We start from the raw sequence: 25508 nt of genomic DNA on the forward strand, positions 1-25508 counted from the left end.
GGTGCAGGTCTATCTCCGGCCCACAGTGAGTGGATTTACCCACGCTGGGAGACAGCGTAGGGTCACCCGTAATATCACCCTCAAATCCACCCCCGCCCCCCCCCCGCCCCCTGCCTTCTTCATAGTCCTCGATCCAGCTACCGTTACTGAAGGCCCCCCCCACTCCCCTCGACCCTGCCACAAATTAGCTCCCGACATCGGGAATTTGTCTCCCAGGGCCGTTACTCTGTGAGGATATGCGTTCCTTCACATCTCCAACCCCGAGCGAGGCTTACGCCACCGACAATTGTGAACCCAACCCGCCACAGAAACTCCCAGAGTCCTGCCAACTGGCGACGAAATCCAAACTTCCATCAATATTGTGTCTCTTTCCTCGTCTTCTTTCAAACGCGACCATTTATGAGTTGTGGGTGTGATGCATTCTGTGCGGCACCACTCACAAGCACACCCTCCAAGGTGGCGCCAACTGTCATCATGTGACCGTGTCACGTGACCCTTTTAATTATTTGCCTCAGTAGTCGCACTACATCGGCAGCCCACTAGGTGGAGGGCTCCATCACAGTGAACATAATGGAGACGTGGGGGGGGGGGAACGAAAGCCCGTTTCCTGTAACAGTCAAATAGCCGAATCCATATCGGGTGGGCGAGGAGTCTGTTCCCCCCTTTCCCATTGGCCGTGGGATGGCGAGGCGTCCGGAGGATGGGCCAATGGTGGGGAAGGGGAAGGGGGCGGTCAGAGGTCGGAGGTCATGCGACGAAGCCTCCAGGAACTGGGGTGATTATGCGTATGAGCATTTCCGCGTCCTTCCCGCGTACGCATGCCGTGGACTCCGCCCCCTTTTTGCACGTGTGCGCGCTTGATACAGTCGCGCACGCACGGTACAGGAGCGAGCCGGAAGTGGGGAGGAGCTCTGGTCTGTCTGGAGCCGGCGGTGGCTTGAATTACACTTTTCAAAGTCAAAAAGCAAATTATTATTTAAATGGAGAGAGATTACAAAATGCTGCGGTACAGAGGGACCTAGAAACACAAACAGTTAGTATGCAGGTACAGAAAGTAATAAGGAAGGCAAATGGAATGTTGGCCTTTATTGCAAGGGGCATAGAGTATAAAAGCAGAGAAGTCCTTCGACAACTGTACAGGGTATTGGTGAGGCCACACCTGGAGTACTGCGTGCAGTTTTGGTCTCCGTATTTAAGGAAGGATATACTTGCATTGGAGGCTGTTCAGAGAAGGTTCACTCGGTTGATTCCGGTGATGAGGGGGTTGACTTATGTGGAAAGGTTGAGTAGGTTGGGCCTCTACATATTGGAGTTCAGAAGAATGAGAGGGGACCTTATTGAAACGTATAAGATTCTGAGGGGCCTCGACAAGGTGGATGCTGAGAGGATATTTCCCCTCGTGGGGAAATCATGAACTCGGGGGCATAGTTTCAGAATAAGGGGCCGCCCATTTAAAACTGGGATGAGGAGGAATTTCTTCTCTCAGAGGGTTGTAAATCTGTGGAATTCTCTGCCCCAGAGAGCTGTGGAGGCTGGGACATTGAATATATTTAAGGTGGAGATGGACAGATCTTTGAGCGATAAGGGAGTGAAGGGTTACGGGGAGCGGGCGGGGAAGTGGAGCTGAGTCCATGATCGGATCAGCCATGATCGTATTGAATGGCGGAGCAGGCTCGAGGGGCCGAATGGCCGACTCCTGCTCCTATTTCTTATGTTCTTATGATTATGTAGGCAGGACGGTTATAATTACACATTCTAATTGTCCTCCAAGAGGACCAATCAGCAATCAGGTCACATGATCAAGGGGACCCAATCAGAGCTGTCAGTGTTGCAGACTAACGGGTCCTCCAGGAATAGGCCCACCCAGTGTTGTGAAAACCCATGCATTAACGGAAGCCAGGTCTCGCCCAGGCAGGAGACCGGGGTCAGAGGTGGGAATGAATCCGTGAGCAGGGACCAGGGAGGGAGGCGGTCCGGGGGATTCTGGGGGACTGGGACTGAACTGGTCCCAGGGCCGGAGATTGAAATTGACCGAGTGCTTTTCTAGTAACCTATTTACAGCTGCGCCTTCGATATCTTTGTCTGAGCAAAGCTGACAGCCCATCAGCGGGCAAATCCCGAGGGCAGGGGCAGGACAATCGGAAACAGGGACTGCAGCTACGTGGCGAACCTGGAGAAGCAGGGCTTGTTCTCCTTGGAGCAGAGAAGGTTCAGGGGAGATTTAATCGGGGTGTTCCAAATGGTGAAGGATTTTGACAGAGTAAATAAAGAGAAACTGCTTCCAGTGGCAGACGGGTCGGTAACCAGAGGGACACAGCTTGACGATAATCGGCAAAAGAACCCGAGGGGGAGACGAGGAGAATCGTTTTTACGCAGCGAGTTGTTGTGATCGGGAACGCGCTGCCTGAAAGGGCGGTGGGAGCAGATTCAATAGTGACTTTCAAACGGGGAATTGGATAAACACTTGAAAAAGAAACATTTGCCGGGCTGTGGGGAAAGGGCAGGGGGAGTGGGACTCTAGGTTACAACAGCAGGGAGGTTATGCTTGAACTGTATAAAACACCAGTTAGGCCACAGCTGGAGTACTGCGTGCAGTTCTGGTCACCACATTACAGGAAAGATGTGATTGCACTGGAGAGGGTACAGAGGAGATTTACCAGGATGTTGCCTGGACTGGAGAATTTTAGCGATGAGGAAAGATTGGATAGGCTGGGGTTGTTTTCTTTGGAACAGAGGAGGCTGAGGGGAGACCTTATTGAGGTGTATAAAATGATGAGGGGCCTGGATAAAGTGGATAGGACGGACCTATTTCCCTCAGCAGAGGGGTCAACAACCAGGGGGCATAGATTTAAAGTAATTGGGGGGAGGTTTAGAGGGGATTTGAGGAGAAATGTCTTCACCCAGAGGGTGGTGGGGGTCTGGGGCGGAACTCACTGCCTGAAAGGGTGGTAGAGGCAGAAACCCTCACCACATTTAAAAAGTACTTGGATGTGCACCTGAAGTGCCGTAACCTGCAGGGCTAGGGACCCAGAGCTGGAAAGTGGGATTAGGCTGGGTGGCTCTTTGTCGGCCGGCACGGACACGATGGGCCGAATGGCCTCCTTCCGTGCTGTAGACGAGGCTCGGCCTCGGTACAAGCTGTGACAGAACGGGCTGGGGGAGGGAGGAGTGCCCCCTACCAGCCCCCGACCCCTCCGCCTCACTGAAGCACAGGCCGAGGCAGAACTCGGGGGTCCCCACCTCGCCTTTGTTGGCTGACGTTGTCCAAGCATGGTACTGAGGCACACAAGGCCCCCCCCCCCCCACCCCAGTCCCACCTCCATTGTGGTGGGGGGGGGAGGGTCATGACAGTTTGCCTCAGTACCCTCCCCCCCCCCCTCCCCGGCGAGTTAGGGAAGCGGGGGCTGTAATCTCCAGGGGTGAGCACAGACCCACATCCGGATAATGTCCGCGGGTTTGGGGCGTGATGCCTCAATCGGTGGAATAGTGAGCAGAGCGCCCGGTTGAGGCACCAGAGGTTATCGGGATCCAGGGAACTCTACCCGGCAAGAATCCTGGTTACCGGGGAATCTTCGGTGGGAGGGTAGATTCAAATAACAAGGAGCGAGCTTTGCTTTATTTGATTTTCCATTCCCCAGCTTCCTGACCTCACCCCCCCCCCGCAACAATGGCGTTGCCCCATAAACCCCCACTGCCCCGCAACAATGGCGCGGACCCCACAAACACACCCAAAATCCCCCTCAGTAATGGTGCGGTCCTCACCAACACCCCTCACCAATGGTGTGGACCCTACAAGCCCCCTCCCACTCCCCCTCAGCAATGAGATGAACCCCACAAACACCCACCCCCAAATACCTCTCAACATTGGGGCAATCCCCCCAAATCCCCCTCAACAATGGAATGAACCCCAAACCACCAACCCCCCCCCCCCCCAGCAATGGAACCTCACAAACCACCACCAACACCCCCCACTTACCCCCGGCAATGGCGCAGACCCCACAACCCCCCCCCTCCACTCCCCCTCTGCAATGGGATAAACCTCAACCCCCCCCACCCCTCACCAATGGCGCAGTCCCCACAATTCCCCCCCCAATCCCCCTCAGCGATGGAACAAACGCTACAAACACCCCCAAAATCCCCTTCAACAATGCGATGAAGCCCAACCCCCTGCCCCCCCACCAATGGCGCAGGTCCCCCCACCCCTACCCCCCCCAGCAATGGTGTGGACCCCACAATTCCCCCCTAAATCCCCCTCAACAATGAAATGAACCCCAAACCCTTACCCCCATCAATGGAACCTCACAAACCCCCACAATTCCCCTCAGCAATGGGGCAATCCCCACAAGCACCCCCCCCCCCAACTCCCCCTCAGTGATGGCGTGGTCTCCTTCCCCCCAGCCGACCCCTGACCCCCGAGGTAGGCCCGAGGCTCCGGGCCCGGCCCTCTACACCCAGACCTTGCCGGCCGTCTCTCCGGCCCTGAGGCAGCACAGGCCCGCCTGGCGGTAGCGGGAGGCCGGCAGGTTGCGGTACACGGCCCGGCTGTAGGGGACGAAGCAGAGGCCCAGCTGCAGGTGGCGGGCTAGCCGACAGTAGGCGGCCAGGGCCAGGACGGCCAGCGGGGTCACCAGGACAAAGCCCACTACCATCAGGGCTGTGGAACTGTTGTCGTTCAGGATCTCCTTGCATTGGGAGGCCTCAGAATTCAGAACCTGCGGGGGGAGAGGATAGAGTTAGAGCAGCGTTACACCACAACAACAACTTGTATTTATATAGCGCCTTTAATGTAGTGAAACGTCCCACGGCGCTTCACCGGGAGTATTACGAGACAAAAATTTGACACCGAGCCGCATATGGAGAAATTCGGGCAGGTGCTTGGTCAGAGAGGTCGGTTTTACGGGGCGTCTTGAAGGAGAGAGAGAGGTGGAGAGGTTTAGGGAGGGAGTTCCAGAGCTTGGGGCCCAGGCAACAGAAGGCACGGCCGCCGATGGTGGAGCGATTATAATCAGGGATGCTCAGGAGGGCAGAATTAGAGGAGCGCAGACACCTCGGGGGGTTGTGGGGCTGGAGGAGGTTACAGAGATAGGGAGGGGGCGAGGGCCATGGAGGGACTGGAAAACGAGAATTTTGAAATTGAGGCATTGCTTAACCGGGTCAGATTGAGAAACTGTGCCTTATATTTATGTACTAAATGGATACTGCTTCACTCTATTACCTGAAACGACTGAAGAAGGCAATATTAGGGCAGCGACCACAGGGGGTGATGGGTTAGCGGGACTCGGTGCGAGTTAGGACACGGGTCAGCGAGCACAGGGGGTGATGGGTGAGCGGGACTCGGTGCGAGTTAGGACACGGAACAGCGAGCACAGGGGTTGATGTGTGAGCGGGACTCGGTGCGAGTTAGGACACGGGACAGCGAGCACAGGGGGTGATGGGTGAGCGGGACTCGGTGCGAGTTAGGACACGGGACAGCGAGCACAGGGGGTGATGGGTGAGCGGGACTCGGTGCGAGTTAGGACACGGGACAGCGAGCACAGGGGGTGATGGGTGAGCGGGACTCGGTGCGAGTTAGGACACGGGGCAGCGAGCACAGCGGGTGATGGGTGAGCGGGACTCGGTGCGAGTTAGGACACGGGGCAGCGAGCACAGGGGATGATGGGTGAGCAGGACTTGGTGCGAGTTAGGACACGGGACAGCGAGCACAGGGGGTGATGGGTGAGCGGGACTCGGTGCGAGTTAGGACACGGGGCAGCCGAGTTTTGGATCACCTCTAGTTTACGTAGGTAGAATGTGGGAGGCCGGCCAGGAGTGCATTGGACTAGTCAAGTCTGGAGCTAACAAAGGCACGGATGAGGGCTTCAGCAGCGGATGAGCTGAGGCAGGGGCGGAGACGGGCGATGTTCGGGAGGTGGAAACAGGCGGTTTTAGTTATGCTGCAGATATGTTGTCGGAAGATTAGTTCCGGGTCAAATATGACACCGAGGTGGCGAACAGTCTGGTTCAGCCTCAGACAGGAGTTGGGGAGAGGGATGGAGTCAGTGGCCGGGGAACAGAGTTTGTGGCGGGGACCGAAAACAAAGGACCAGAGTTACACGTGTCAGCCGTGGCTCAGTGGGCAGCACTCTCTCGCCTCTGAGTCAGAAGGTCGTGGGTTCAAGTCCCACTCCAGAGACTTGAGCACACAAATCCAGGCTGACACTCCCACTGCAGTGCTGAGGGAGTGGCACATTGTCGGAGGTGCCGTCTTGCGGATGAGACGTTAAATGAGGTCCTGTCTCAGGTGGATGTAAAGGATCCCATGGATTTTGAGGAAGAGCAGGGGAGTTATCCCAAGGTGGCCACGGATCAATATTTATCCCTCAATCAACGTCACTAAAACAGATGATCTGGGTCATTATCACATTGCTGTGTGTGGGAGCTTGCTGTGCGCGAATTGGCTGGCGCGTTTCCCACATTACAACAGTGACTACACTCCAAAAGTACGCTTTGGGAGGACTGGTGGTCGTGAAAGGTGCTATATAAATGCAAGTCTTTCTTTCTGTCAATAGAGTTATAGCAGAGTTGAAAAGAAGCTTTATAAAACACTAGTTAGCCTTCAGCAGGAGTACTGTCTCCAGTTCTGGGCGCCACACTTTAGGAAGGATATGAAGACCTTGGAGAGGGTGCAGAGGAGATTTACTGGAATGGTTCCAGGGATGAAGGACTCCAGTTATGTGGAGAGACTGGAGAAGCTGGGATTGTTCTCCTTCGAGCAGAGAAGGTTAAGAGGAGATTTGATAGAGGTGTTCCAAATCGTGAATGGTTTTGATGGAGTTAATATGGAAAAACTTTCGCGTCCAGCGGACGTCCCAAAGTGCTTTACGGCTGAGGCTCCACCTCACTCCTAGCCCGAGGCTCCACCTCACTACTAAGCCCAGGCTCCATATCACTCCTAGGCCCAGGCTCCCATTCACTCTTAGGCCCAGGCTCCACCTCACTACTATTTTCAGGCTCCCCCTCACTCCTAGGCCAAGACTCCCCTCACTACTAGGCCTAGGCTCCACCTCACTCCTAGGCCCAGGTACCACCTCAGTACTAGGCCCAGGCTCCCCCTCACTCCTAGGCCCAGGCACCTCCTCTCTCCTAGGCCAAGGCTCCCCCTCACTTCTAGGCCCAGGCACCACCTCAGTACTAGGCCCATGCTTCCGCTCACTCCTAGGCCAAGGCTCCCCTCACTCCTAGGCCTAGGCTCCCCTCACTACTAGGCCAAGGCTCCCCTCACTCCTAGGCCCAGGCTCCACCTCACTACTAGGCCCAGGCTCCCATTCACTCGTAGGCCCAGGCTCCACTTCACTCCTGGGTCAAGGCACCACCTCACTACTAGGCCCAGGCTCCACCTCACTACTAGTCCCAGGCTCCACCTCACTTCTAGGCCCAGGCTCCACCTCACTACTAGGCCCAGGCTCTATCTCACTCCTAGGCCCAGTCTCCCATTCACTACTAGGCCCAGGCTCCACCTCACAACTAGGCCCAGGCTCTATCTCACTCCTAGGCCCAGTCTCCCATTCACTACTAGGCCCAGGCTCTACCTCAATCCTAGGCCAAGCTCCCCTTGCTCCTAGGCCCAGGCCCACTTCCCTCCTAGCCTGAGGAATCCCTCCCCCCTCCCCCCAACCCCCACACCGCGAGGCTACGCCATGCCCAGGGAGCGAGGGCGGACCCCTGTCCAGAATGGATCCATTGACAGGACGGGCAGCTGGGACCCCGCATGGTCCAGGAGGCTGTGTGTGCGCGCGAGACCCTCCGAGCGCCGGAAACGCTCTCTTAACGGCCGGGCCCTTTGAATAAAGAACTAGCCAGGCCTGGAATTTCCCTTCTCCCTTTCAAACCCACGAGCAGCTTAACTCTTCAAAGAACCGTCTCCAAACAGCCGGCGGAGGTGGCGGGAGGAGAGGGATTGTGTGTCAACCACAGACAAGATGAAAACCAGATGCCTTCTCTCTCTCTCTCCTCCTCCCTCGACTGGAATGCATCAGCCTCTGGATGCTTCTGAACTCCTTCATTGCGAGGCTGGGGGATGGTGGGGTGCTGTATCCCGGGAGACTAGGGATGATGGGGCTAAGAAGGCTCCGGCAGTAAACCTACAGCACAGAAACAGGCCAGTCGGCCCCCCCCCCCGCTCCGTGCCGGTGTTTATACTCCACTCGAGCCCCCTCCCACCCCTCTTCATCTCCCCCCCATCACCCCATCCCTCTATTCCTTTCTCCCTCATGCATTTATCCAGCCTCCCCTTAAATGCATCGATACTATTCGCCTCAACCCCCCCATTGGGTTTATGAGTGACGATCTGCCCCACAATTGGAGACACCTTCTCTGTATCCACCCTATCGAACGCCCTTCATAATTCTATCACGTCAGCCTCTCGGCCTTCTCCCTCTGTCGGAACGAGCCCCAGTCCTTTCCCATCGTTATAAACCTCTGGTATCGTCCTGGTAAATCTTATTTTGCACCTTCTCCATGTCCTCCGTATCCTTTCGAGAATATGCAGACTAGAAATGTGCACAGTAAGAAAGACTTGCATTTCTGTAGCCTCTTTCCCCACCACAGGACGTCCCACAGCGTTTCACGGCCAAGGCAGTGCTTTTTTGAAGTGTAGTCGCTGTTGTGATGTGGGAGACGCGGCCGGCTAAATTGTGCACAGCAAGCTCCCGCTTCAGATATTCGGAGTGTCGCATCCCCCACAAGCGATCCCCCGTACGGTGCTGACTCACACACACACAGACACACACACACACTCACACAGTGAACCACCAGGTAGCGATGAGGAGCAGGAACCCCGATATTCTCTCCCTTCCCCCGCCCAAAGGCAGTGATGGCGATTCTACCAACGACTCCCCCCGCCCCGCGCCGCCCCACCCCCTCTCCCCACCGCCCCGCGCCCCCTCCCCTCGGCCCCCCCACCACACAACCTCCCGCTGGTTTCGGGCTGGTGTTGGATCACCTACCAGGGATCAACCCCCCCCCCCGGTATCTGGGGGCCAGCAGATCACCATCAACAAAATCTTGCATTTATATAGCGCCTTTAATATCGTACAACCTCCCTGGGCGGTTCACAGGAGTGTTATAAGACCAGAAATTGATACCGAGCCACGTGATAGAGAGCGGTGGGGGCAGGAGAGGTAAGGGGTTATGACTTTGGAGGTTGGGAGGGGAGGGGTGATGGGGGTGTGGGTTTGGGGGGGAGTGGGTTACGGGGTTGGGGACAGAAGTGAGGAAGAGAGAGGGGTTTATGGGATTGGGAGGGTGAGGCGGGAGAGGGGGAAGGTTATGGGTTTGCGAGGTGGGGAATGGGGGGGGGGTTGCGGGAGAGGGGTGAGTCGGGGGTTATGGGCTTGGGGGGAAACGGAGAGGTGGTTATGAGTTTGGAGGGTGGGAGGGGAGATGGGGTTATGGATTTGAGGAGGGGAAGGGGGAGTGGGAGAAGGGGGAGGTTACAGGTTTGGGGACGGGAGTGAGGAGGGTGAGGTGTTTTGGGTTTGAGGAGTGGGGAGTCGGTGGGGAGGGGGGGCTACGGGTTTGAGGTGTGGGGGATCGTAGGGGCTTTACGTGTTTGCGAGGGGCGGTGGGGGATTGTGGGGGGGGTTTATAATTTGCGATGGGTGTTTATGGCTTTGGGAAGGGGGGAGTATGGGGGGGGTTACGTGTTTGCGAGGGGAGGGGGGCAGTGGAGGGGTTTATAGGTTTGCGAGGGGAGGGGGGAGTGGGGGGGTTTATAGGTTTGCGAGGGGAGGGGGGAGTGGAGGGGTTTATAGGTTTGAGAGGGGGGTTTATGGGTTTGGAGTGGGGGGGGGTTACGTGTTTACGAGGGGAGGGGGGAGTGGAGGGGTTTATAGGTTTGCGAGGGGAGGGGGGAGTGGAGGGGTTTATAGGTTTGCGAGGGGGGTTTATGGGTTTGGAGAGGGGGGAGTGGGGGGGGGTTACGTGTTTACGAGGGGAGGGGGGAGTGGAGGGGTTTATAGGTTTGCGAGGGGAGGGGGGAGTGGAGGGGTTTATAGGTTTGCGAGGGGGGTTTATGGGTTTGGGGAAGGGGGAGTGGGGGGGGTGTTACGTGTTTACGAGGGATGGGGGGAGTGGAGGGGTTTATAGGTTTGTGAGGGGGGTTTATGGGTTTGGGGAGGGGGAGTGGGGGTTACGTGTTTACGAGGGGAGGGGGGAGTGGAGGGGTTTATAGGTTTGCGAGGGGGGTTTATGGGTTTGGGGAGGGGGGAGTGGGAGGGTGTTATGTGTTTACGAGGGGAGGGGGGAGTGGAGGGGTTTATCGGTTTGCGAGCGGGGTTTATGGGTTTGGGGAGGGGGGAGTGGGGGGGTGTTACGTGTTTACGAGGGGAGGGGGGAGTGGAGGGGTTTATAGGTTTGCGAGGGGGGTTTATGGGTTTGGGGAGGGGGGAGTGGGGGGGTGTTACGTGTTTACGAGGGGAGGGGGGAGTGGAGGGGTTTATAGGTTTGCGAGGGGGGGTTTATAGGTTTGTGGAGGGGGGAGTGTTGAATCACTCACCTGCGAGTGGCAGAGGAACCCGAAGACCACCATGACGGAGGCAGGCAGGAGCACAGCCCCGAAGACGCCAGCGAGGAGCAGGGCGTTGAGGAGGGCGACCAGCACGTTGTGGCCGGTGACCAGCACGGCGCACGCCCAGCAGTCCAGCGCGCTGCGCAGCTCCAACCCCTCGCCGCCAGCGGGGGCGCTGTAGGGGGGCGGGACGGCGGGCGGGTGATCCGGCCCCTCCCCCTGGGCAGCGGCGGGGCGACTCGGCGAGTCGCCGTCAGACATGGCGGCGCCGGCGGAATCGACAGCGTTCTTCGGCGTTTGGCCTCTCCCTCCGCCGCCGGATCCTTCTGGAAGTTTTCTCGGTTTTGGCCTTTTTGCCCTCCCCCCCCCACTGTAGCCCGGCACGGCAGAATTTCCCCGGAGAAGGCCCTTTGCCTGAGCTCGGAGATCCTGTCTCTCTCTCTCTCTCTCGGTCTCCCAGGGAATAATGTGAGCGTCTCTTAGCCTCTCCCAGCACGCACTGCTCCTGCACCAGGAGCACAGGGCCCCCGCAGTTAATCCTGGAATGCTAGATAACCCCCCTCGGTGATATCACGCGAGACGGGGAGGGAGTGTGTGTGTGTGTGTGTGTCAGGAGGGAGTGGGGGTGGGCACGCCAGGGAGGTGACTATGAGCTGCCGGACTGACTGCAATGTTTCTCTTGCGTTATGGCCGAGCCTACAGAGGGGCTGACAGAGGCTGGCCAGAGCCAGCCCAGCTGTTGGCATCGATTCCCGCTCACACTCACACATCTCCGCGCTCTCTCACGTAAACACAACACACACACACACACACACACACGAGTACACGCGCGCACACTCACACACACACTCATATACAGGCACAGAGGCACGCACACTCACTCACACACCACGCACACTCACACACACACACACACGCATATACACGTACACAGAGGCATGCACACTCACTCACACACCACGCACAAACACACATTTACGAGTACACACACACACACACTCATACAGAGGAACAGGGCAAGGCAATTCAAACCCCCCACCCCCCCCACCCCAAGCCTGTTTCACCATTCAATTAGATTGTGGCTGATCTGTATCTTAACTCCATCTACCCGCTTTGTTTCCATAACTCTTAATATCCTTGCCCGACACAAATCAACACACACACTCACTCACACTCACACACACTCACTCGCACTCACTCACACACACTCACACACACACTCACACTCACTCACACACTCTCTCACACACACATAAACACACACACACTCATACACACTCACTCTCACTCACACACACACTCACACTCACACACTCTCTCACACACACATAAACACACACACACTCACACACACTCACTCTCACACACACACACATAAACACACACACACACTCACTCACACACACTCACACACACACTCACACTCACTCACACACTCTCTCACACACACATAAACACACACACACTCACACACACTCACTCTCACACACACACACATAAACACACACACACACTCACTCACACACACATAAACACACACACACTCACTCTCACACACACACATAAACACACACACACTCACACACACTCACTCTCACACACACACACATAAACACACACACACACTCACTCACACACACACACTGTCTCACACACACACTCACTCTCACACACACACTCACTCACACACACACACTGTCTCACACACACACACACTGTCTCACACACACACTCACTCTCACACACACACACACACTCACACACACTCACTCACACACACACTCACTTACACACACATAAACACACACACACACACACACACTCACTCACACACACACACACTGTCTCACACTCACACACACACTCACTGTCTCACGCACACATAAACACTCACACACACACTCTCTCACACACATAAACACACACACACACTCACACTCACACACACACACACTCCCTCTCTCACACACACATAAACACTCACACACACACACACTCACTCTCTCACACATAAACACACACACACTCATTCACACTCACACACACACACTCACTCTCTCACACACACATAAACACACACACACTCATTCACACTCACACACACTCACTCACACACTCACTCACACATACTCACTCAAACACTCATTCACACACTCTCTCACATACACACACACACTCATACACACAGACTCACACACACACTCACACACATACTCACACACACACACTCACATGCTCATACACATACACACTCACACTCAGACACACACACATACATACAGACTCACACACTCACTCACACACATACACATACACACAGACTCACACACACACACACACACTCACATTCACACTCACACACACACACACCAAGGCAGAAACACAAACATGCTCACAGACAGAGGGAGCACCTCTTCTACAAAAAGCTCAATACATTGAAACTTCACAAAGCAAATTGCACCAATGAAGGTTCTCAGCTACATCCGAGATGCTGTAGTAAGAAGGAAAAGACTTGCATTTCTATAGCGCCTTTCATAACCTTTCATGACAGGCAATGACGTACTTTTGGAATGTGGTCACTGTTGTAATGTGGGAAACGCGGCAGGTAATTTGCGCACAGCAAGCTCCCACACACAGCAATGTGATAATGACCCAGATCATCTCTTCCTATTATGTTGATTGAGGGATAAATATTGGCCCCAGGACACCGGGGAGAACTCCACCTGCTCTTCTTCGAAATAGTGGCCATGGGATCCTTTATGTCCACATGAGGGAGCAGATGTGGCCACGGTTTAACGTCTCATCCGAAAGACAGCACCTCCGACAGTGCGGCGCTCCCTCAGTACTGCCCCTCCGACAGTGCGGCGCTCCCTCAGTACTGCCCCTCCGACAGTGTGGCGCTCCCTCAGCACTGCCCCTCCGACAGTGCGGCGCTCCCTCAGCACTGCCCCTCCGACAGTGCGGTGCTCCCTCAGTACTGCCCCTCCGACAGTGCGGCGCTCCCTCAGCACTGCACTGGGAGTGTCGGCCTGGATTTATGTGCTGGAGTGAGCAGATTCTTCATGAGGCCATACGTTGGTGCCCCACAGACGGTGAGGAGGATCGCTCTATGTTTGGCAGCGTGCTCTTCTCTATCTAGCTCGTTGCCCACGAAGTATTGGTCGAGTCGCTCCACAAAAGTTTCCCAATCATCTCCCTCTGAAAATTTCTCCAGGATGCCCACTGTTCTCTGCGTCTTTGGGTTTGCTATCTGTATCTCGTCGCCAGTTGTTGTGTATGGAGAAAGAGTCAGACTGAACACTGTGAGCTCAAAGTAAAGTGTGACCGTAGTCTTTTATTGCAGGTCTCCAGAGTGCCTCTCCAACCTGTGAAGCCTTCTTAAATACCTGTGCTCCCAAGGGATTATGGGATCCCTTGGGACTCCGCGGAATGAGCCCTCTGGTGGCTGTACAGAGTAAATACAAGTCCACATATATAACACTGCCGATGGGACCTAACCAAGGCTCTGTACAACTGAAGCCTGACTTCCTCCCCTTTGTATTCCAGCCCCCCTCAAGATAAAGGCCAACGTTCCATTGGCCTTTTTTGAATTTGGGTTTTGTACCCGTCCCTGAGTTTTACGTCACTTCTGTACAGGGATCCCCAAATCTCTCTGCTCTGCCACAGTTCCCAGCTTCCTCCATTCTCCAGCGGAAAGGGGAAGGCTGTTTAGCAAACAGGATCGTCCTACCCTCGTTACACAGGATTACACATGGGATATCCGGCACAGAAACAGGCCGTTCGGCCCAACCAGTCCATGCCGGCTTTTATGCTCCACTCGAGCCTCCTCCCGTCTTTCCTCATCTAAATCTATCAGCGTAACCCTCTATTCCCTTCTCCCCCATGCACTTGTCCAGCCTCCCCTTAAATGCATCGATACTATTCACCTCAACCCCTCCCTGTGGCAGCGAGTTCCACATTCTCACCCCTCTCTGGGTAAAGGAGTTTCTCCTGAATTCCCCATTGGATTTCTTGGTGACGATCTTATATTGATGGCCTCTAGTTATGCTCTTCCCCACAAGTGGGAACACTCCCTCTGTATCCACTCGGTCAAAACCTTTCATCATTTTAAAGACCTCTATTAGGTCACCCCTCAGCCTTCTGTTTTCAAGAGAAAAGAGACCCAGCCTGTTCATCCTTTCCTGATATGTATACCCTCGCATTTCTGGTATCATCCTTGTAAATCCTCTCTGCTCCCTCTCCAGTGCCTCTATATCCTGTTTATAATATGGCGACCAGAACTGTACGCAGTGCTCCCAGTGTGGTCTAACCAAGGTTCGATACAGGTTTAGCATAGCTTCCCTACTTTTCAATTCCATACCTCTAGAAATAAACCCTAGTTCCTGGTTTGCCTTTTTATGGCCTCGCTAACCTGTGTCGCAACATTTAGTGTATTTGTAAAGAAAGAAAGACTTGCATTTATATAGCGCTTATCACCACTACCAGACATTCCAAACTGGTTTACAGCCAATGAAGTACTTTTGGATAGTCACTGTTGTAATGTGGAAACACGACGGCCAATTTGCGCACAGCAAGCTCCCACACACAGCAATGTGATAATGACCGGATAATCTGTTTTTGTTATGTTGATGGAGGGATAAATATTGGCCCCAGGACACCGGGGAGAACCCCCCTGCTCTTCTTCGAAATAGTGCCATGGGATCTTTTACGTCCACCTGAGAGAGCAGACGGGGCCTCAGTTTAACGCCTCATCCGAAAGACTCCCTCAGTACTGCCCCTACGACAGTGCGGCGCTCCCTCAGCACTGCCCCTCCGACAGTGCGCCGCTCCCTCAGCACTGCCCCTCCGACAGTGCGGCACTCCCTCAGCACTGCCCCTCCGACAGTGCGGAACTCCCTCAGTACCGACAGTGCGGCGCTCCCTCAGCACTGCCCCTCTGACAGTGCGGCGCTCCCTCAGCACTGCCCCTCCGACAGTGCGGCGCTCCCTCAGCACTGCCCCTCCGACAGTGCGGCGCTCCCTCAGCACTGCCCCTCCGACAGTGCGGCACTCCCTCAGTACTGCCCCTCCGACAGTGCGGCGCTTCCTCAGCACTGCCCCCCCGACAGTGCGGCACTCCCTCAGTACCGCCCCTCCGACAGTGCGGCGCTCCCTCAGTACTGCCCCTCCGACAGGGACTTGAACCCACGACCTTCTGACTCCGAGGCAAGTGTGCGACCCGCTGAGCCACAGCTGACACTGTACTCCGAGATCTCTTTGTTCCTCTACCCCACCTAGACGCGCACCCTCCAAGTAATACGTGACCTCCCTATTCTTCCTACCCAAACGTAATACCTCACATTTCAAGTGGAACGTTGGCCTTTATTGCAAGGGGGATAGAGTATAAAAGCAGAGAAGTCCTGCTACAACTGTACAGGGTATTGGTGAGGTCACACCTGGAGTTCTGAGTGCAGTTTTGGTCTCCGTATTTAAGGAAGGATACACTTGCATTGGAGGCAGTTCAGAGAAGGTTCACTAGGTTGATCCCGGGGATGAGGGGGTTGACTTATGAGGAAAGGTTGAGTAGGTTGAGCCTCTACTCATTGGAATTCAGAAGAATGAGAGATGATCTTATCGAAACGCATAAGATTATGAGGGGGCTCAACAAGGTGGATGCAGAGAGGATATTTCCACTGATGGGGGAGACTAGAACTAGGGGGCATGATCTTAGAATAAGGGGCCGCCCATTTAAAATGGAGATGAGGAGGAATTTCTTCTCTGAGAGGGTTGTAAATCTGTGGAATTCTCTGCCCCAGAGAGCTGTGGAAGCTGGGACAGTGAATATATTTAAGGTGGAGATAGACAGATTTTTGAGCGATAAGGGAGTGAAGGGTTATGGGGAGCGGGCAGGGAAGTGGAGCTGAGTCCATGATCAGATCAGCCATGATCTTATTGAATGGCGGAGCAGGCTCGAGGGGCCGAATGGCTGACTCCTGCTCCTATTTCTTATATTCTTACATTTATCTGTGTTGAACTTAATTTGACGATTATATGCCCATTCTGTAAGATAATTATTGTCCTCTGAATGTGGGCACTACCATGGTTGTTACCTACGCATGGCTTCCTCGACCACTACGGAGGGCGATTAAACCTCGACAGCGTGGGACAGGAGTTGGAACCAGCGTCCCTGTTAACCAGGTCTGGAGATCCTGCGCAGGCCGCTCGACGGCTTAACACGGGAAACCGCGCACGCGCATGAATATTTCAACGCTCCGCGCAGCCCTTTAAAGGGACCACGTACCCCAAGAAAACAAAGTTAGAGGGGACGCTGTTCGGAGTGAGAGGAATCTTTCCCTGAAGGGAGACGGTGAACCTGTGGATTGTTTAACAATCCGGCAACTTTCAGCGCCAGAAATCACCGGATTTATGCAAATAGTCACGGTGGGGCGCCGGCTTAGCAACAACTTGCATTTATATAGCGCCTTTAACGTAGTGAAACGTCCCAAGGTGCTTCACAGGAGTGTTATGAGACAAAACAAATAAATTTGACACCGAACCGCAGAAGGAGAAATTATGGCAGGTGCTTGGCCAAAAAGGTTGGTTTTAAGGAGCGTCTTGAAGGAGGAGAGAGAGGCGGAGAGGTTTAGGGAGGGAGTTCCAGAGCTTGAGGCTCATGCAACAGAAGGCACGGCCACCGATGGTGGAGCGATTATAATCAAGAGGGCAGAATTAGAGGAGCGCAGACATTTCGGGGAGGTTGTGGGGCTGGAGGAGATTACAGAGATAGGGAGGGGCGAGGGCCATGGAGGGATTTGTAAACAAGGATGAGAATTTTGAAATCGAGGCGTTGCTTAACCGGGAGCCAATGTAGGTCAGCGAGCACAGGGGGTGATGGGTGAGCGGGACTCGGTGCGAGTTAGGACACGGGGCAGCGAGCACAGGGGGTGATGGGTGAGCGGGACTTGGTGCGAGTTAGGACACGGGGTAGCGAGCACAGGGGGTGATGGGTGAGCGGGACTCAGTGCGAGTTAGGACACGGGACAGCGAGCACAGGGGGTGATGGGTGAGCGGGACTCAGTGCGAGTTAGGACACGGGGCAGCGAGCACAGGGGGTGATGGGTGAGCGGGACTCAGTGCCAGTTAGGACACGGGGCAGCGAGCACAGGGGGTGATGGGTGAGCGAGATTCGGTGTGAGTTAGGACATGGGGCAGCGAGCACAGGAGGTGATGGGTGAGCGGGACTCGGTGCGAGTTAGGACACGGGGCAGTGAGCACAGGGGGTGATGGGTGAGCGAGATTCGGTGCGAGTTAGGACATGGGGCAGTGAGCACAGGGAGTGATGGGTGAGCGGGACTCGGTGCGAGTTAGGACACGGGGCAGCGAGCACAGGGGGTGATGGGTGAGCGAGATTCGGTGCGAGTTAGGACACGGGTCAGCGAGCACAGGGGGTGATGGGTGAGTGGGACTCGGTGCGAGTTAGGACACGGGTCAGCGAGCACAGGGGGTGATGGGTGAGCGGGACTCAGTGCGAGTTAGGACACGGGGCAGCGAGCACAGGGGGTGATGGGTGAGCGAGATTCGGTGCGAGTTAGGACATGGGGCAGCGAGCACAGGGGGTGATGGGTGAGCGGGACTCAGTGCGAGTTAGGACACGGGGCAGCGAGCACAGGGGGTGATGGGTGAGCGAGATTCGGTGTGAGTTAGGACATGGGGCAGCGAGCACAGGAGGTGATGGGTGAGCGGGACTCGGTGCGAGTTAGGACACGGGGCAGCGAGCACAGGGGGTGATGGGTGAGCGAGATTCGGTGTGAGTTAGGACATGGGGCAGCGAGCACAGGAGGTGATGGGTGAGCGGGACTCGGTGCGAGTTAGGACACGGGGCAGTGAGCACAGGGGGTGATGGGTGAGCGAGATTCGTTGCGAGTTAGGACATGGGGCAGCGAGCACAGGGAGTGATGGGTGAGCGGGACTCGGTGCGAGTTAGGACACGGGGCAGCGAGCACAGGGGGTGATGGGTGAGCGGGACTCGGTGCGAGTTAGGACACGGGTCAGCGAGCACAGGGGGTGATGGGTGAGTGGGACTCGGTGCGAGTTAGGACACGGGTGCCTTTAATGCAGTTATAGCTCCCAAGGCCTAATTCTAAAAGGACAAAGAGTGTTAAAAATCAAGCCTGAAGGCTCTTTCTCAATGCGAGGAGCATTCGTAATAAGGTGGATGAATTAACTGCGCAGATAGCTGTTAACGGATATTATGTAATTGGGATTACAGAGACATGGCTCCAGGGTGACCAAGGCTGGGAACTCAACCTTCAGGGTTCTTCAATATTCAGGAAGGATAGACAGAAAGGAAAAGGAGGTGGGGTAGCTTTGCTGGTTAAAGAGATTAACCCAATAGTAAGGAAGGACATTAGCTTGGATGATGTGGAATCGGTATGGGTGGAGCTGCGGAACACCAAAGGGCAGAAAACGCTAGTGGGAGTTGTGTACAGACCTCCAAACAGTAGTAGTGAGGTTGGGGACAGCATCAAACAGGAAATTAGGGATGCGTGCAATAAAGGTACAGCAGTTATCATGGGTGACTTTAATCTATATATAGATTGGGCTAACCAAACTGGTAGCAATACGGTGGAGGAGGATTTCCTGGAGTGTATAAGGGATGGTTTTCTAGACCAAAATGTCGAGGAACCAACTGGAGAGCTGGCCATCCTAGACTGGGTGTTGTGAAATGAGAGAGGATTCATTAGCCATCTTGTTGTGCGAGGCCCCTTGGGGAAGAGTGACCATAATATGGTAGAATTCTTCATTAAGATGGAGAGTGACACAGTTAATTCAGAGACTAGGGTCTTGAACTTAAGGAAAGGTAACTTCGATGGTATGAGACGTGAATTGGCTGGAATAAACTGGCGAGTGATACTTAAAGGGTTGACGGTGGATAGACAATGGCAGACATTTAAAGATCACTGGATGAACTTCAACAATTGTACATCCCTGTCTGGCGTAAAAATAAAACGGGGAAGGTGTCTCAACTGTGGCTAACAAGAGAAATTAGGGATAGTGTTAAATCCAAGGAAGAGGCATATAAATTGGCCAGAAAAGGCAGCAAACCTGCGGACTGAGAGAAATTTCGAATTCAGCAGAGGAGGACAAAAGGTTTAATAAGGAGGGGGAAAATAGTGTATGAGAGGAAGCTTGCCGGGAACATAAAAACTGACTGCAAAAGCTTCAATAGATATGTGAGGAGAAAATGATTAGTGAAGACAAATGTAAGTCCCTTGCAGTAAGAATCAGATGAATTTATAAAGGGGAACAAAGAAATGGCAGACCAATTGAACAAATACTTTGGTTCTGTCTTTACTAAGAAAGACACAAATAACCTTCCAGAAATACTAGGGGACCGAGGGTCTAGTGAGAAGGAGGAACTGAAGGAAATCCTTATTAGTCAGGAAATGGTGTTAGGGAAATTGATGGGATTGAAGGCCGATAAATCCCCAGGGCCTGATAGTCTGCATCCCAGAGTACTTAAGGAAGTGGCCCTAGAAATAGTGGACGCATTGGTGATCATTTTCCAACAATCTATAGACTCTCGATCAGTTCCTATGGATTGGAGGGTAGCTAATGTAACCCCACTTTTTAAGAAGGGAGAGAGAAAACAGGGAATTATAGACCGGTTAGCCTGACATCTATAGTGGGGAAAATGTTGCAATCAATTATTAAAGACGTAATAGCAGCGCATTTGGAAAGCAGTGACGGGATCGGTTCAAGTCAGCATGGATTTAGGAAAAAGAAATCATGTTTGACAAATCTTCCTAGAATTTTTTTGAGGATGTAACTAGTAGAGTGGACAAGGGAGAACCAGTGGATATGGTGTATTTGGACTTTCAAAAGGCTTTTGACAAGGTCCCACACAATAGATTAGTGTGCAAAATTAAAGCACATGGTATTGAGGGTAATACACTGACGTGGATAGAGAACTGGTTGGCAGACAGGAAGCAGAGAGTCGGGATAAATGGGACCTTTTCAGAATGGCAGGCAGTGACTAGTGGGGTGCCGCAGGGCTCAGTGCTGGGACCCCAGCTATTTACACTATACATTAATGATTTAGATGAAGGAACTGAGTGTAATATCTCCAAGTTTGCAGATGACACTAAACTGGGTGGCGGTGTGAGCTGTGAGGGGGACGCTAAGAGGCTGCAGGGTGACTTGAACAAGTTAGGTGAGGGGGCAAATGCATGGCAGATGCAGTATAATGTGGATAATGTGAGGTTATCCACTTTGGTGGCAAAAACATGAAGGCAGATGATCTGAATGGCGGCAGATTAGGAAAAGGGGAGGTGCAACGAGACCTGGGTGTCATGGTACATCAGTCATTGAAAGGTGGCATGCAGGTACAGCAGGCGGTGAAGAAGGCAAATGGCATGTTGGCCTTCATAGCGAGAGGATTTGAGTATAGGAGCAGGGAGGTCTTACTGCAGTTGTACAGGGCCTTGGTGAGGCCACACCTGGAATATTGTGTTCAGTTTTGGTCTAATCTGAGGAAGGACGTTCTTGCTATTGAGGGAGTGCAGCGAAGGAGAAACTTCTTCACTCAGAGAATTGTGAACCTGTGGAATTCTCTACCACAGAGAGTTGTTGAGGCCAGTTCATTAGATATATTCAAAAGGGAGTTAGATGTGGCCCTAATGGCTAAAGGGATCAAGGGGTATGGAGAGAAAGCAGGAATGGGGTACTGAGGTTGAATGATCAGCCATGATCATATTGAATGGTGGTGCAGGCTCGAAGGGCCGAATGGCCTGCTCCTGCACCTATTTTCTATGAGATATTAGAATAGGTAATCAAAGGCTTGGCCAAAATGGTAGATTGATATAGGGGGAGAGCGGGGCAGTGGGATTAGTTTGGGATTGATACAGGTTATGGGGAGAGAGCGGGGCAGTGGGATTAGTTTGGGGTTGATACAGGGCTATGGGGAGAGCGGGGCAGTGGGATTAGTTTGGGATTGATACAGGGCTATGGGGAGAGAGCGGGGCAGTGGGATTAGTTTGGGATTGATACAGGGCTATGGGAAGAGAGCGGGGCAGTGGGATTAGTTTGGGATTGATACAGGGCTATGGGGAGAGAGCGGGGCACTGGGATTAGTTTGGGATTGATACAGGGCTAAAGTGAGGGAGCGGGACAGTGGGATTAGTTTGGGATTGATACAGGGCTATGGGGAGAGAGCGGGGCACTGGGATTAGTTTGGGATTGATACAAGGCTAAAGTGAGGGAGCGGGACAGTGGGATTAGTTTGGGATTGATACAGGGCTATGGGGAGAGCGGGGCAGTGGGATTAGTTTAAGGTTTGTCTAGCAAACAGCTAGTACAGACATGAGGGGCCGAATGGAATGTGCTAGAAACCTGTATGAATTTTGTCTGTGTGACAATGTGACAATGGTGTAGTCAAGGAGCAACATTTATTGGAAGGTTTTATTGAGAGACAGCGAGGACCAGGAGAATGGTTTCCAGAGTCCTGGTGACTGAATGTCAATTTGCTCCCATAGCCCTATGAATATATGTGAGTTATTTGCCTGCATGGGGCATCACAGCCAAGCCCAATCCTTCCCTTACCTGGCAACTGTTTACCGCCGATGCTGGACTCTGGAGATGGATCAGGAGCTACCAATCTACCACTTTTGTAACCCAGGAGCCTAACCCCAACTCCCCCCCCCCCGCCCTCGCCCCCTGCCATGAACCCTACCTGCTACCCCAGCTCAGATCAGCGGAGGCAGGCCAGACCGGCATCTCAATCTGGGACCTTCCGGCTTTGCAAGGTGTTAGCTGTGGCCTGGTGGCAGTGTCCTCCGCCTCTGGGTCTGAAGGTCATGGGTTCGAGTCCCACTCCAGAGACTTTACATTGGATAAACAGCACAGAAACAGCCATTCGGCCCAGCAAGTCTATGCCGACGTTTATGCTCCACTCGAGCCTCCTTCCTCATCTAAATCTATCAGCAAAACCCTCTATTCCCTTCTCCCTCATATGCTTGTCTAATTATCTTATGAGCACCTAATGCAGACCGGCACTCCAGTGCAGTACTGAGGGAGCGCCGCACTGTCGGAGGGGCAGTGCTGAGGGAGCGCCGCACTGTCGGAGGGGCAGTGCTGAGGGAGCGCCGCACTGTCGGAGGGGCAGTGCTGAGGGAGCGCCGCACTGTCGGAGGGGCGGTGCTGAGGGAGCGCCGCACTGTCAGAGGGGCGGTGCTGAGGAAGCGCCGCACTGTCGGAGGGGCAGTACTGAGGGAGCGCCGCACTGTCGGAGGGGCGGTGCTGAGGGAGCGCCGCACTGTCGGAGGGGCAGTGGCGGGGCAGTGCTGAGGGAGCGCCGCACTGTCGGAGGGGCAGTACTGAGGGAGCGCCGCACTGTCGGAGGGGCAGTACTGAGGGAGCGCCACACTGTCGGAGGGGCAGTACTGAGGGAGCGCCGCACTGTCGGAGGGACAGTACTGAGGGAGCGCCGCACTGTCGGAGGGGCAGTGCTGAGGGAGCGCCGCACTGTCGGAGGGGCAGTACTGAGGGAGTGCCACTGAGGAAGGGCCGCACTGTCGGAGGGGCAGTGCTGAGGGAGTGCCGCACTGTCGGAGGGACAGTGCTGAGGGAGTGCCACACTGTCGGAGGTGCCGTCTTTCGGATGAGACGTTAAACCGAGGCCCCGTCTGCTCTCTCAGGTGGATGTAAAAGATCCCACGGCCACTATTTCAAAGAAGAGCAGGGGAGTTGTCCCCGGTGTCCTGGGGCCAATATTTATCCCTCAAATCAACATAACAAAACTGGATTATCTGGGGTCATTATCACATTGCTGTTTGTGGGAGCTTGCTGTGCGCAAATTGGCTGCCGCGTTTCCCACATTACAACAGTAACTGAATTGGCTGTATAGTGTTTTGGGACGACCTGTGAGTGTGTGTGGTTTGGAGCCGATTGCCAGAGATACCACAGGGGGCAGTGCGGGGGGCAGTTTGTGTGAGGCCCCTCCCTGAGGGACTGTAAGATACAGAAACATTCTCGACTTCAGTAAACGTTCCCCCCTCCCCACCACCAAAGCGAGAGGGCAGGGGGGGGGGATGGAGAGAAATAAAGTTTATCAAAAGCTTTTATTGTTCATGTCACACACATTCACAAAGTTAAGACAGTTCTGGCTCAGTTTGTGTGAAACAGTGCAGTAAACGCCAAAACATACCCTTGTCATAAAATCCAACGAAAACAAAGGAAACAGCTAATCGCGGACTCCCATCTTAAAACTTAAACTCACCGTTCTGAAAAAGCCCCAAACACAACTTTAATCAGAATTAAAACGATAGCACACAATTCAGAAATACAAATCCGATCTTATCCAATCGTAGTCAGCTCCGACTGGACTGGGAATGGAGAAAGGACAAAGCGGGGAGGGGGAAAAGAGGGACAGGAGGGAGGGAGAGGACAGGAGGGAGAGAAAGTGAAAAGGAGGGAGAGAGGGAGGAAGAGATAGAAAAAGTAGAGGGATCAGGAATGGGGTGAGGGGGTAGAGGGGGAGGGAAGAGAGACAGACAGGAGGGTGGGAGAGAGAGAGAGAGACAGGAGAGTGGGAGAGAGAGAGACAGGAGGGTGGGGGAGAGAGAGAGAGAGAGAGACAGGAGGGTGGGAGGGAGAGAGAGAGAGAGAGGGGGACAGACAGGAGGAGAGGGATCGGGGAATGGGGTGAGGGGGGAGAGGAGGAGGGGGAAAGGGAGTGAGGAGAGAGGGGTAAGAGACGAGGGGAGGAGGAGGGAGACAGAACGCAAGAAGAGGTGAGAGTGAGTGAGGAGAGACAGACTCAAGCTGGAGTTAAAAGTGTTTTCCTTAACGAAACTAAATCATTTTTAAAAATGTGAAGCCTCAGGGGAGACAATTAGAGTGAATAAATAGAGAATTTCATAAATAAAACAAAAAACTGTACATTAGAAAAAAAAAACTTTAAAAAATGGAGGTACATTGAATGGACGATAATTTATACGCGTGGGTTTTCACTGTGGGACCGTGTGTCTAAATTAAAGTGACACATAACATAGAAACACATACAATAAGCTACGACAAAAATAATTCTTGCTATAACCCGTATTTAGCAATCCAAAACCACTTCTTAATGCTTACATTTTGTTTTGATAGAAAAAAAGTTCATTTTTAATTCCATTTTCTTTTTCTCTTATCCTCTTCCCATCTTCGAAGGCCAAAGTGGTATTTGCTGCAGTGTCAAGTCATGTGATAGAGGTTCGAGAATGTTAACTGCCGATTGGCCGCCTTGGTGACGACGAAGGGGGGGGGGGTGGGGGCGGCGGGGAGGCCATTTTGCTTTTCCACCTGAGGGGGCGGCCATTTTGCTTTTCCACCTGAAGGGGGCGGCCATTTTGTTTTTCCAGCTGAGAGGGCGGCCATTTTGCTTTTCCACCTGAGCGGGAGGAGGCCATTTTGTTTTTCCACCTCGTGCAGCCAATCAGCAGCTGCTGATGATAAGGTTGAGTAAACACGTAGCTGATTGGCTGATGCAAAGATCCGCATAGTGATTTGGCGAGCCCGGTCGCTGGCTGGACAGTCCGTGGTGGTTGGAGGCGATGGGGGGTTGGGTGGGGGCGAAGGAACCTCAGACAGTGAGAAGCATTTGGTATGGCTTTTGAAGAGCTCGTCATCTGGATGACCCTGATTGAGGTGTCTGCGGAGAAACAGGAACAGGCGGAGTTAGCGTGCAAGATTGACAGGCCCGAAACTCTGCCACCCGCCCCCCCACCACCCCAGCCAGCTCATTAATCAAATCTTTCAATTTACCTTCTCTGCCTAGTGCTGGGCCAGGTACCTCAGCCAAGGGGCCAATCGTTGAACCCACGTGGTTGGCTATTCGGCAAAGGAGAGCATCACAGCCAGTCTCAATCCCGTTGCAAACCACATTTTTTTTCTTTATATAGACAGGATTGCGTTCAGGGGCCATTGCCCTGGACTATTAGTTCCT

The 25508-nt window shown here is 53.8% G+C and overlaps 2 protein-coding genes across 3 annotated transcripts in view; both read right to left on the reverse strand.

The window, feature by feature from the left end:
• Nucleotides 1–4418: 4418 nt before the first annotated feature.
• LOC139232648 (transmembrane protein 88-like) lies at nucleotides 4419–11141 on the reverse strand. The gene is made up of 2 exons (XM_070863098.1): nucleotides 10535–11141; nucleotides 4419–4712 (listed from the first exon to the last, which is right to left on the reverse strand). Exons 1-2 carry the CDS (start codon nucleotides 10805–10807, stop codon nucleotides 4446–4448), a joined length of 540 nt encoding a protein of 179 aa, XP_070719199.1. The 5' UTR covers nucleotides 10808–11141; the 3' UTR covers nucleotides 4419–4445.
• Nucleotides 11142–23629: 12488 nt separating this feature from the next.
• kdm6ba (lysine (K)-specific demethylase 6B, a) overlaps nucleotides 23630–25508 on the reverse strand; it is a 53846-nt gene continuing 51967 nt past the window's right edge. For both annotated transcript variants that reach the window (XM_070863100.1, XM_070863099.1), the window contains one exon: nucleotides 23630–25214. In XM_070863100.1, coding sequence (XP_070719201.1) covers nucleotides 25188–25214 — 27 coding nt within the window. In that variant the 3' untranslated portion in view covers nucleotides 23630–25187. The remainder of the gene's footprint in view (nucleotides 25215–25508) is intronic.

Source organism: Pristiophorus japonicus, chromosome 20 (genome assembly GCF_044704955.1).
Source record: "Pristiophorus japonicus isolate sPriJap1 chromosome 20, sPriJap1.hap1, whole genome shotgun sequence".
In the NCBI taxonomy this organism is placed as follows: domain Eukaryota; kingdom Metazoa; phylum Chordata; class Chondrichthyes; family Pristiophoridae; genus Pristiophorus; species Pristiophorus japonicus.